Source organism: Lithobates pipiens, unplaced genomic scaffold (genome assembly GCF_037356315.1).
Source record: "Lithobates pipiens isolate NorthernLeopardFrog02 unplaced genomic scaffold, aLitPip1_a1.2 Scaffold_18, whole genome shotgun sequence".
NCBI classification, from domain to species: Eukaryota; Metazoa; Chordata; class Amphibia; order Anura; family Ranidae; genus Lithobates; species Lithobates pipiens.
The window spans coordinates 391,341,264-391,355,112 of NW_027507758.1; the positions used below are offsets into that span (position 1 = coordinate 391,341,264).

The 13,849-nt window shown below is 42.2% G+C and overlaps 1 protein-coding gene across 1 annotated transcript in view; it reads right to left on the reverse strand.

The window, feature by feature from the left end:
* Positions 1-12,504, reverse strand: part of LOC143988343 (uncharacterized) — a 57,917-nt gene extending 45,413 nt beyond the window's left edge. The window contains exons 1-2 of the mRNA XM_077487823.1: positions 12,357-12,504; positions 2,682-2,779 (exon numbers count right to left, since the gene is read on the reverse strand). Coding sequence (XP_077343949.1) covers positions 2,682-2,754 — 73 coding nt within the window. The 5' untranslated portion in view covers positions 2,755-2,779; positions 12,357-12,504. The remainder of the gene's footprint in view (positions 1-2,681; positions 2,780-12,356) is intronic.
* Between the last annotated feature and the right edge of the window lie 1,345 nt (positions 12,505-13,849).

Sequence of the window (13,849 nt, forward strand, 5' to 3'; positions counted from 1 at the left end):
CCAGTGGAGAGCCTTCCCAACCCACAGAATACGATGATCAGTGTTGCTAACTATAGCTGGCAGCACTGATTGTTTTGGGAAAAACTTGACAAGCTGGTTGTACTCAGGTCGATTAATAGATTGACTTGTGTACAACCAGCTAGCCCATACATAGATCGACTATGGCTGGTCTCTGCTTAATTGGCTTAATTTCAATTCATGTATGGCCCACTTAACCACTATGCAGTCCCTAAATATCCTTCCACAAACCTTTACATTTGTCCTTCCCATATACCACTGGTAAAAAAAAGTGTCCCTGAAAATATTTTTGAAATGTTTGCAACTATGCACTTGGGAACTGCTCAAGGGCCACCAGGTCAGTAGGCCACCCCATGAAATTAAAGCGATAGCACATTTTGCTAACATTACTACTTTTTAGAGGCCCTGAGGTAGGTTATGCCATAATGTACTAGTATGCACAGCATATTAGCACATTACACTTACCTGTCAGACTGAGCCCTCCAGTGCTGCACTGTGATCAATCCGGTGGGTCCCGGATGCTTCCATCTTCACCCGGTCTTCCTTCCATGTTCTGTGCCTTCGGTCACATGCCTTGGCTGGGCTGTATTGCTGTCTCTTCCACACATGCTCATGCACATCCTCTCTCTCTCATCCTCCCTCCATTACCCCGCACCCCTCTCTCATCCCCTCTCATCCTCCCTCTCTCTAATTTAATTTGCTATAACAAAAAAGTGTTTGCATTTTTAATTATTTTTTTATTTTATTTTTACTTTTTTATAAAAAGCCCCACCATAATCCTTAGCACCAGGCCCATGATGGTCTTAATCCGGCCCTGCTTATAGGTGGCACTGGTGGGCACTGATAGGTGTCAATGATATGCACTGATTAGCAGTACTGATGGACACTGATAGGTGGCACTAGAGGGCTCTGATTGGCAGCACTGGTGATCACTAAGGGGGCCGATGTTCCTCTAACAAAAGCCTGTTTTCTTCTTTTCTTCTTGCCGACAGTGTGAAGAAGAAAAAAGCTGAAACCTTCTTCTGTTTACTTCCATGATCAGTTGTCATTGTCTGACAGCTGATCACGTGGTCCATTGTCTGACCGCTGTGATTGGTCCTGATTGGTCCTTTACCCTGCACATTGATCAGCCGAGTCCCAAGGGCTTTGCGATCACAGAGCGTGCGGGTGGCGCGAGAACAAAGTACATACAATGTACACCCACCTGGCATTTTAAGCCTGCACTGTAGTTGTTTTTCACCTATATAACGTGGGTGCAAAGTGGTTAATTTAACAAGCTGAAGTTAGAAGCTGATTGGCTTCCATGCATAGCCACCAGATTTTACACTCTCCAATTTTAGTAAATCTACCACATAGTGCAATACTAAAAAAGGTCATATGTTTTAGATGCACAAGGCACACTAAGTTTTCTTGCTCTGTGTAAGTAGTAAGTAAACTTGGAACCAATAGCTAGACCCCGGACCCAGTTCCTACCGAGAAATCCGCTCGTGTATGCGACGGACAAAAACCAACGCGAGGGCAGCTATTGGCTACTGGCTATGAACTTCCTTATTCTAGTCCGGTCGTACGTCATCACGTTCAAATCCGTCGGACTTTGGTGTGATTGTGTGTGGCCAAGTCCATTCATTCGGAAAGTCCGTCAGAACTCTGAAAGAACTCCGTCGAAAGTCTGTCGGACCTAGTCCCTCGAAAAGTCCGGTCATGTGTACGCGGCATCAGAATAGCTAGTATAAATCAACTATTGAATGGTAAATCCATCCAAAATATATAATTCAGTTAAGGCTAAATCCCAAAATAATAAACCATTCATTAAATTCTCAAGGCTTCATGGTTTCAATAAGCAAGAACTGTGTGTTGCATTCCCAGCACCACCTACCACCTTCACATTCATTATCAGGTTATCTTGTTTTTGCATTACTTACTCCATTTAATGTAAAGTATGTAGAATATAGCATGGTAAGTAAGACTTCCTTAGCTTTTCTTGATAATAACAAAGACAGGAGGCTGACCCACGTAAACTGATTGAGCCAACCTAATGCTTTCCATTCAGAATTAACACATTTTGGTGGGTAGCATTTGAAACATTTTATGATGGAGCCTACTGGGCACTAAGTAGACATGATGTGGAAAACTGGGCATGTTTGATAATTTAACAGGGAGGAAATGATCAAGTTCTTTATAAAGTGCATTCATTGATTTTACTATTACTACCTCATTTAGTAAAGCCTGCAATGGGTTAACTACATTAGCTGCAATACAATAACCACAGTCAGCTGTAAAGAACCGCTTACCATATTACTAGTAAGGATGAACAAATCTTTCCCTTTCATTTCATGATTTGCAGGTAATCTCCTAGATCAGTGATGGCGAACTTGGCACCTCTGATGTTTTGGAACTACATTTCCCATGATGCTCAACTACACTGCAGAATGCATGAGCATCAATGTAGTTCCAAAACATCAGGGGTGCCAAGGTTGGCCATCACTGTCCTAGATCAACCAATTATAATTCATCACTGCATTCGGTGTATAATTACTGTTATATGCATATTTGCCATTCCAGTTTATTTGAATTTAGCTTTTAGTTCTGAAACTATTATGAGTTATCATTTAATAACAAGATCAGTGTGTTACAAATTAATTTTTGGTTTTATCTAGGCTTACCAGAGACAGCGGATTCTTGGCATTTTATAATACTTAGTAATGTGAAAAAAATAATGAGTTCGGGGAATTTCATCTTCTCTTTTCCAAATTACATAAATCTAAAAAGACAAATGCACAGAATAAATCATGCTGTTAGCATTAATAAAAACGTATCAATTAGTAATCCATGAACCGCATTTTATTACATTAACGATAACTTTTTTTTTCAGATAATATGCTAAGAAATACACTCATTAAAAGGAAATTATAATTATTATACCGGATTTATATAATGCCAACAGTTTGCACAGCACTTTACAATATAACGGAGGGACAGTACAATTACAACACAGTTTGATACAAAAGGAATAGGAGGGCCTTGCTCATGGAGCTTACAATCTATGGTATGTGGACAATTTTCATTTGGATATTTTAAAATAAATGTAAATGTATATACTGTATAGGTCTAGGTCTAAAGTCTAGGTGTTTTCATCTTCTGTATTAAAGTGGAAGTAAACACCCCTATCGTTTTCAGCCAAGGAAGCTGCCATCTTTGCCTCTGTTTAATCTTCAACTGCTATGGTGCTGCACATGTGATACCAGCCATTGGATGGTTTGATAGTTTGGCTGAGAGCACAGCCAATGTGCAGTTAGCATTCCCGGCATGCCATTTTAACTGTTTAAATCGATGGGTTTACTTCCACTTTAATGTAAAAAAACACCCCAATAACTTTTCCTGCCCCAAACACACACCTGAGTCCTCTGCAGGTCTTCTCTCCCCTGCTGCTGTCAGTAAAATCCCGTCAAGAGGGAGTAAGGGGTGTGACCAAGCCACACTGTGTGTGCTAATGGATGTACAGATTAGGAGCATGCTTGCACTGATGCCTATGCACATGGTTTGAAAATGGTAAGAAAGCCCAGAATTTCTTACATGCTTGAATGGAATCCTAGTAATCCCCATACACACTCTGTGTGTAAATAACTAAGCCCGTTGGTCCCAGCATTGCTGCGGGAGAGGCTTGTTTTACCTCCACTGTGCAGCTCATTTTGCACAGAGTGGCCCCGAACCAGGTCTTCTGGGGTCCCTCAGCAGCTGTCTCAGCTACCCCCCCCCCCCCGAAGGACTTCTCACGTTCATGCGAGCTCCCTCGCAAGGTGAGAAGTGCTTGCGGGCGCGCTCCTGTGATACAGCCAGTGACCATAGCCGCTCACTGTATCACTCGGCCCTGCCCCCAGACACGCAGCGTCATTGGATGTGATTGACAGCAGCGAGAGCCAATGGCTGCGCTGCTTTCAATCCATCCACTGTAACCAATCAATGACCAGGCTGAGCGGTGAAGAAGATGTCGGGGGCGAGTGCGGGGGTCAGGTAAGTAAAACGGGGGGGGGGGGCGGCACTGTCTGATTTTTTTTTACCTTAATGCATAGAATGCATTAAAGTGAAAAATTTATTACCTTTACAACCCCTTTAAAGTGTTACTAAACCCAGGATCCTGCATTCACTATATCTGGTCTCCCACAGTACACAGAACATGCAAATGTAATTATTTTGGTCAATTTAAACTGCTAAATATGTTTTCTCATTAGCGTTTAGAGAGGTTTTGTGACTTCTATCAGTGTCCAGCCAAGGATTGGTTAAAGCTTGTAAGAGGAGTTTTCTGACTGTCCTATGAAACAGCAAGACTCCATTCTAGCAATTTCAAAAAATCCTTTCTAGCAATACACACCAAACTGAGCATGTGCAGCCTGACTCCATAGACTCTGTGTTATCTGGAAATTATCAAGGGACAGTGAAAGGAGGGGCAGATCAGAGAAGATGGGATCAAACAGCCTTTTTACACAATGCAGAGGATTAACCCCTTAGGTTCCACAGTGAGTAAAATAAGCATGCTTTACTGCATATACAGACTGATTTTACTGTTGTGGATTTAGTAACACTTTACGTTCTAGATATTACATGTTTACTATACCATCCTATGAACACCATATGCTCGTTTTCTCTGATTTGTTTAAAATTCCAATAGCTCACTGCTCTCCAATCAGCACGTAGTGAACAATGTAGAATCTTGTTTGCAATGCCTAAACTGTATGTTCAGTCAGAACTTTAACCCCTTCTTATGGACTGTACATATACAGTTTATATAGCAGCAAGAAGTGGGTCTTATTCTGCCAAAAACAGACATTACTGTTTTGTGTTGAAAGCAGGCTCAATCACAAGCCCCTCTCACTATGACCACACTGTCACCAACAGCTCCCAGTTATGAAGTGATAATTCAGGAACTAAGAGAATGAACCCCTGATCATGTGGCAGCTAATTCCAGTAATCTCAAAATCAGAGAGCCCTTGATGGCAAAATGCACACTATTGTTTCTGGGCCCTACTTTGGGTACAAGCAACAAAATCTTCTCCTCACTTCTAGTAGAGATTCTCTCCACCCAGTCCTCCCTTCCAGCACCCCCTCCATTCTGAGTCAAATTCCCTCCCCCTCCATCCTCCCCAACACAAATCCTCTTCCCCCAAGTCCCCCTTCCCGGTACAACCCCCCCCCCCCCCCAATTAAAAAAATCCTCTCACATTCAAGTACAAATCCATACTTTCCAATTGTTCCAGTTTTGGTAGAATCTTCTTGAGATATGAACAAAATACCATGCATCCAGAGTAAGGGCTGGTTCACAATAAAACACTGTGGGGGTAACACGCATCCACACCACATTCAAAATGCACTGCAGTTGTGATCTGCTGTGGGTGTTAACTTAATGACTCCCCAATTGCAGGTCACAAATGCAGTGTGTTTGCCTGCACCAGATTGTATGATCAGTCGTACAATGTGATCCAGTTGCTGTGCGTTTTGTAAAGTAGTGCATGCACAACTCTTGGTGTAGTCCAGCACAATTTCAGCCCATTCAAATGAAAAGGCTGACATTGCTCAGTGCCTAGAAGACATGTGAATCACACAGGAATGTGCAGTGCATTCCTGTGTGACTCATGGTGTGAAAAGGCCCTGGAGCCCCATGCCAAAAAAAGTTCTGGCACTCGGCTCCACTAACCTGGCAGGAGGGACACTAGTGTAGGCACCTGGGGTAATTTCTCTGAATCTCTAATGAGGTTCCCATAATCCCAGACACCGTGATTGTCCCCTCTGTAGCAACCAGCATCTCTTTGAAGATGGGGCAAGCTTGCAATAAAGAGTACAGTGATTGGGTAGGGGAGATAAGAGGATACTATTTGTGTTAGGGAGTGCTTTGGGAGGGGAGAGAAGGAGAATATGCAATCTGACCCCCCCCCCCCCTCTGCACAAGTCCTCTACCCTTCCAAAGGGACCCCTAGCACATACTGTATATTCTTATCCCTCCACCCCAAATCTTTGCAAACTTGTCCCCCTTCCCTGGGTCCCCTCCCCTGCAAGTCTCATGTATACTATAATCAGTATAGACCTCTGATCAGTGTGGGATGTGGAAAGCTGTGTCCATTCTCCTCCCCCTCCTCCTGTCTGTGTATTTTGTATATGAGAACAGAAGAGCCGACAAGGAGAAGGGGCTTTAGAACATGAGCTTACTGTGCCATGCTAGTGTGAGACAACAGCGGGGGGGGGGCAGACATGCTGGCTGCCATGTGGGACCCGAGTCACCCATACAACCCACCAGGCAGGTGTCACTGGTGCCCACACCAGCATGCTTCTGCCAGGCAAGTCACTGGAGCCCAGTGTCGGAACTTGTTTTGGCACAGGGCTGTGAGGTTCAGATACTGGGTTCAGCTCCTGGGAATTGAATTTGACCACCTTCCCCTCCTGGTGCCCTCAGGTGGCTGCTTAAGCTGTCTAATTCTTGCGCCAGCAATGAGCAGCAGGGAGCTGCAGCAAAGGAGACAAGCTGACAGAGGTACGGACATTGTGTTAGACAGTCAGGAGGACCAAGGTACTAGGTTTGAGCAGGAGGCTAAATACTGTTTTGTTCATTTTGATGGTGGAAAGCCCTGCATGTGCAACTGATGTCTTTTGTTGAACTTTTCTTTGCCATTGTAAATAAAAGTGGGCAGAAAAGCCCCAAATAGTCATTTCTGGAGTGGAGAAAACTCACTGTTTTGCACTACCATTAAGTTAAGCAACACCCAAGTTGTCACAGTCAGTGTTGTTGTTAGCGATTTACATTCACTCCTTGCTGGTAAAAACGTTGTAACCAGGACAGCAGAGGAGGGGAAATATTTCTAACAGAGCCTGGATAGCAATTACAATTCAACAGGAATTCTTATACTGTGCCATTAAATCCAAAGCTAAAAAAATATGTTTGGCCAGACATGCACTTTAGGACTAAAGCAATTAAAATTTCATGTTATTACTCCTTGTCTCGGAGATCACACCAGAAGAGGTCCTGACAGCCATCAGGTCTTTCCCAGCGGGGAAGACCCCGGGGCCGGATGGACTACCTATAGAGTATTACAGAGCCCACGCGGAGCTGCTTGCCCCCAGGCTGGCTCAGATGTATCGAGCCTGTCTTCAACAGGGCTCCCTACCGGCTTCTATGAGAGAAGCTCATATTGTTCTCATTCCGAAACCTAATAAGGATCCTAAGCAATGTGCCTCTTACAGGCCGATAGCACTCCTGAACTGTGATTTAAAAATATTGACTAAGATTTTGGCCACTAGACTCAATACAGTAATCAAATCTCTGATTGACTCCGATCAAACAGGCTTTATACCAGGTAGGTCCACTGACATCAATATCCGCAGATTGTTTTCTAACATTCATGCCCCCCATGATAATCAAGGTACTAGGACTATTGCCACCCTTGATATGGAGAAAGCATTTGATACAGTGGAATGGGTGTATCTGTGGGAGGTCCTTAGAAGAATGGGTTTTCCATTGCGGTTTATTGCCTGGATACGTACACTTTACACCGGTCCTACGGCATGCATTAAACTGAATGGTTCCCTGTCACCCTCGTTCCCCCTGCAGCGGGGCACCAGGCAGGGGTGCCCTCTCTCCCCGGCCTTGTTCGCCCTAGCCATGGAATCTATTGCTGAGGCTCTTCGGAGTTCGGTCGAGGTCCGTGGTCTTCGGGTGGGCTGGCTGGAGGAGAGAGTGGCCCTCTATGCGGATGATCTTCTGCTTTTTTTAAATGATCCCGGTGACTCTCTGCGGGGCGCACTTGGAATCATGGATGCCTTCTCTGCCTTCACTGGGTTGAGGGTGAATTGGCATAAATCTCAGCTCTTTCCGGTGGACGAGGGGGCCAGGACCTCACCATCCTCCACCACGCTTCAATGGGTGGATAGGTTTACCTATTTGGGTATTGTCATTTCAAGAGAGACCAAGGACTTTGTCCGGCTCAATCTTGAACCTGTTCTGATAGAAATCAAGCCCAAATTAAAGGCTTGGGGCAATCTCCCCCTCTCTCTTATTGGCCGCATAAACCTTCTTAAAATGAAGGTCCTTCCCAAACTTACATACATATTTAGGAACTCCCCACAATGGCTGACTAAAGCCTTCTTTAACTCTCTGAAACAACTTTTTCTCTCCTTCATCTGGGGACCCAAGTCCCCCAGATTCAAATACACCACGCTCACCAGGCCTGTGGGCAGTGGAGGGTTAGCTCTTCCCGACTGTCACAAATATTTCCTAGCTACCCAGCTTGTTACCGTCCACTGGTGGCTGCAGCCGGACCTGACCAATGCTGCGACGGTCTTGGAGGCAGCTATAGTGGGGTCTCTGGAGGTCTTAAGGGGGTTGGTTTTCAGGGGCCCAAAAACGCCTCACTGCCTCACCCCTTCTATGCGCACCACTTTAAGGGCGTGGAGGGCGGGAGAGGCACTGAGGGCGTCCCTGCCGAACTCCTGGTCTCCTCACACCCCCCTGTGGCTGAATCCTGGCCTTCCGCAGTTTAATACCATCCCGGACCCTCAGGCCTGGGCCAAGTGTAAGATACTGACGCTCGAACATGTCGTTCTCAACGGGGAACTTGCTCCCTTTCATATCCTGCGTGACAAATTTAATGTGCCTACATGGGCCCACTTCCGTTATCTTCAAGTCGCGCATGCTTATCGCTGTCAATTTTTGGGACAACCGGTCGTACTGGAGTACTCTGAGCTTGAGTCCATCCTTCGGGTAAAAGACCTGGAGAAACCCATGTCTCAGATTTACAGATCCCTACTGGTTGCTGCCGTCCCCGAGCTGTCCTCCCTCCGCAGGAAATGGGTGGTGGACATACCGGAGTTGGATGACGATGACTGGAGGGAGATTTGGGATTTTCCGTTCTCCCCTTTGGTTTCAGCCAGGGACAAATTGGTCCAATACAAAATTGTACACAGAGTCCACTACACGCCCCACAGACTGCACAAGATGTCGCCGACGCACTCCCCGGAGTGCTGGCGCTGCTCCTATCAGCCGGGAGACTTCATTCACATTTTCTGGGCTTGCCCAGCGATTGTATGCTTTTGGAAAGAGGTTCTCCTGGTGATAGTTAAGACCACTGAGGTTAATATTCCTTGCGATCCTAAATATTGCCTGCTGGGGCTGGTGGAACAAATGTCGATCCTCAGGGCTAGGAAAACACTCATATCCCTGTTGCTCTACTATGCACGCAAGGCCATCACCATGACCTGGAAACAATCGTCTCCCCCCTCTATTAAATTCTGGAAAAACCTGGTGAACGCTAGCTTACCCCTCTATAGGGCCACCTACTTGAACAGGGGTTGCCCAAAGAAATTTGAGAAGGTGTGGAACTGCTGGCTGGATGATAACACAACGGCAACAGATGTAGTAAATAACCCATAGTTCGGTATGGATGTAGTATGGTTATAGGCTGACCCACCTGCTCTTATGACACTTTATCCGGTCATTTTAATACTTAGCACGAATTATCCTACAATATCCTCTCCCCTCAGTGGGGTATAGATAGGCAAGTTTATGTTTGTGTTCATTTGCCCTGTTGCGGTCGGTTGCCGCATCAGAGGCAGGGTATATGTTTTGTAATGTGCTTTGTTGTGGCCTGTTGCCGCATTTGGAAGTTTACCCCTGTGTGGGAAATGTTTGGCCCCTGCGTGGGCGATTTTGTATGACACTGAAAATTCAATAAAAAAAAAGATTAAAAAAAAAAAAAAAATTTCATGTTATTTTCCCTTTTTTTAAACATTAAACACCTGCACAGAAAAGGTTAATAAATTATATATAGATTCTAAGATATAAACTGCTGAGGTTTTCATGCAAATTTTTTATTTAGTTATAAAAAAAGTGGCTCCACCCCTTCGTGCCTACAAGCCTTCCTTTTAGTGCAGGGATCCTCAAACTACAGCCCTCCAGCTGTTGTAAAACTACACATCCCATGAGGCGTTGTAAAACTCTGACATTCACAGACATGACTAGACATGATGGGAATCGTAGCTCCTGAACAACTGGAGGGCCATAGTTTGAAGATCCATGTTTTAGTGCATAGTGCGATAGGCGGCTTCACTGACCAATAAGGAGAGGAATTTATCAAAACTGGAGCATACAGAACATGGATAGCATAGCATGCTATTGTACATAGCAATCAATTAGATCTTTCATTGACAAAGTTTAACTGAACAAGCTGAAGATAGAAACTGATGGATTGCCATGCACAGCTGCTCAAGATTCTGTGTGCTCCAGATTTTGAAAAATCTGTACATTACACGTTTTAATCAAAGATTCTTTCTGAGCTATAACTGAAAAAGTCAATATTATGGGGCAATATCCTTAAATATTTGTAAATCTTAAAATAATTAAATGCCAGTTTATGCCCCTGTCAATATTAAAAGCATAATCTATTTAAATGTACCTCTGCAAACCTTATAAATATGAACAAGTGAGTGTTTTGGGCAAAAAGATTTCCTCTTTCTTTGGTTAACAATGCTCACCTATTCTCTCCCATTTTGGGACTACAGGTAGCTTTGTTGACGCACAATACACCTGTAGGTCTCTCTGTTGTCTACCCATGTCATCCAGCCACTGTCACCATCTGCCTACTGCATTGGAAGTCTGCCATGAGCTGCTGGGCCTGAAGGTCCACAGCCTCATGAAGATGTTACTGGCAGTGGCAATGACACAACACTGCTCCTTGATGGCCACCCACATCTCTTGCCATGAATTGTGCAAAAGGAAGTGGCCGCACTGTTAAATCTGCAGTTTTACCATTTGAGGCTCCTTTGTTATACCCCATATTTAATACCTGTAAATGTAGTATTGTGATGAAAAATATTTCCTATGGAATATAAACTACCTGTCTACTACCCCCATGAAAAGTACCACATGCACATTTCATCCTTCCTTTCTTTTTTACTTTTGTAAACTTAACAGGGCGATTGGCACCATAAGTGATATACAATATATGCATAGCTTATGCTCCTTAACCTTCATTATAATGTGTAAGTCCCTAAACCAAATGAAATGCTTATGTTAAGCATCCTCTTACCTTGTTAAAGGTATGAAAACCCCAGAACACATATATTCATAAAACCAGCTACATACAGTATTTGTCTATCCTAGTGGGTTATAACAGCACTGGAATAAACATATCCTAGCAGAGGAAAAACACTTGCATATTTTGGTAAATTACCTTATACACAGAGCTTTTAGAGACATGAATTGAACATCAATAACATCCTAGTAAAACATTATTAATTGCAATCATAAATAGCCAAATGTAGTTTTATTTTTCTAGTTGATCAAACATAAAATGATTAGCCTTCAAAGTAAAGCAGCTTTATAATGCTAGAACACTGTGTACAAGACATCAAACTTTGTTTTGGAAAGGTCATTTTGGAACTTAAAAGCCAATTTGTTTAAATTAACCTAATTTATAGTTAACTATTAGCACGTAGGGCATACACAAAGGGGCATTATAGATGTCTGTTCTTTCCAAATGCCATTGTAAATATTGGACTTCACCCTAACACACTGCTGTGAAATTCTGTATGTATGCTTGAAAAGAAGAGACTATTATGTGAATGTTCCTGATGAAAGCAGATATTTTAACTAATCACTGTATATGACAAAGTAATCTATTTTTTTGGGCGGTTTAACAAACTCAATATTTTATTTTCAGAAATGTATTTAATGGCGCATAGCTCACTGAGAAAGGAGAATATTGGTCAGTTATACAATGTAGTATTTCTTTTCTAGTAGTGTTTATTAAGAAATTTTACAAAAGTAAACAAAGAATACAAATTCTATTGCACATAGTATCATACAATACCTTTTTTTTCTGTAACAAAGTGAGTAACAGAGAAAATGGTGGTTATAATATTCTCAGAAACAATGTACTATTTCTAAATACAATTGTAAGCATTACTGATCATAAACCTTAGAATATAATGTAATTGATCATTATCTGATTGGCAAGTTCTAGAAAAAAAATGTAAGAACATTTTTAAAATTCTTAAAGAATGTTAAGAAAAAATACAAATTTTACCACAAATAAACATTTTAAAATACATGTAAATTAAAGCGGTAGGACTACCAAAATTAATTATATAAGGAGAACATTATGGTATATTATGTATGATGTACAAAGTGATCTAATACAGTAACCTGCATATATGTAGCTAAAATAAAAGTTAGGTACTGCTGCAAGACTATTTAGATACTAAACTTACTATGCAATAATATCAAATAAGAAAAGCTATCACTTTCTAGTAAAGCATATTAGTCACAGAAATTTCCCCAAAAGAATATTTGAACTTACTTGTCATACTGTGTTGAAGTCTCAATCTATATAGGTTTTAAGGAGGTCCTGCAGGTATACTTAGCAGAAGGAAGAGAGAGACTGGGCAGGATGAGTAAGGGAATACCTCCACTCAGACATTAGCCCAAGTTCACACCTCAAAAGTATCACTGTACCTCTCGTGCCTGGGGGCTCTGCTCTGAAGTAGTAGGTGGAGCACTTTGTGAGTTCATTGCTTAAACTTCATTTCAGTTATTTTAATAGCTGCTTCTGTACATAAACATAAACATAACATATAGTGTATTGTTGATATCAATACAGTAATAGCAAATATATCAGTCTCTTGAAGATTTATTCACTACATTAGTCCTGGCATTCTGTATTCCCTTATGCACTTCATGGTTGGGTAGCTGCTATTCTTGCAATTCTTAACTCTAGACAATTCTATGGTCTGTATAGCCTCTTAATTCATTATCTGCAAAGTGTAATCTATATTTTGTGTACCAACAGAAATCTACCATACAAAGTTAAAGGAAATCTAGGGTCAAGGTACACACTTTACTTTTTGTATTACGATGCTGATAACATAAAAAGAGTTATATTTTTTTTTTAATCAGAAAATAAGTTTTTTGGAAAACCGGATAACATTCATACATAGGCATATTCATGTTATTACAAGTACAGAAGGAGCAGTAATCACTACATATATCATATAACATGCAACCTACTGTCATAGCTACATGATTAGCTTTTATATGCATGGCGTATGCGTAGGTATAATAATGTTGCCATATGTATCGAAAACCAATGGGTTAGCAGATTTTTTACCTTTCCCTATCAGGGCTAATGTGACCCACAGGAGGTCTCTACTTCTAGGTCTGCATTTATTCCAAAAGAGCATGATAACCTCAGGGTGCATATAATGGTCAAACCAAACAAACCAAATCAAACAAACGAAAATAAAAAAGATCTACTTCCTCATCACACTCGTTATGCATTCATAGTTGTATGCCATGATCCTCTAAGTATAGGTACAGCTATTTCTCATATAAGCGGGTTACCCCCTCATAACCAAATCACCGGCCCTTCATATCTGCAGAAGTCTATCCTTAATCAGTTGAGTTGGAGCTAGTCCAGGTGTATCCAACCAGGGTTGCCACATTGCATAGAATTTTTTAAGAACGTTTCTATGTTGGTAGGTACGTTTTTCCCGTATAATCATATTGTTTACCAATTCCACCCATCCTTTCTCTTTTGGGACTTTCGGAGTTATCCAGAATCTTGCAATGGCTTTGCGTGAAAGACACAATAATCGTAGAACTGCGGTATGGCCACTGGGCGAGAGAGAGGGGATCTCCAGTGCACCCAGCAGACATACAACCAGATCCTGTGGAATCGGAATTTGATATACCTGGGATATAGTCGTTAATACATACTGCCAATATCTGAACAATTTTGGACATTTCCACATCATATGTAATAAGTCACCCTCGTCTCTGTTACATTTTGGTCAT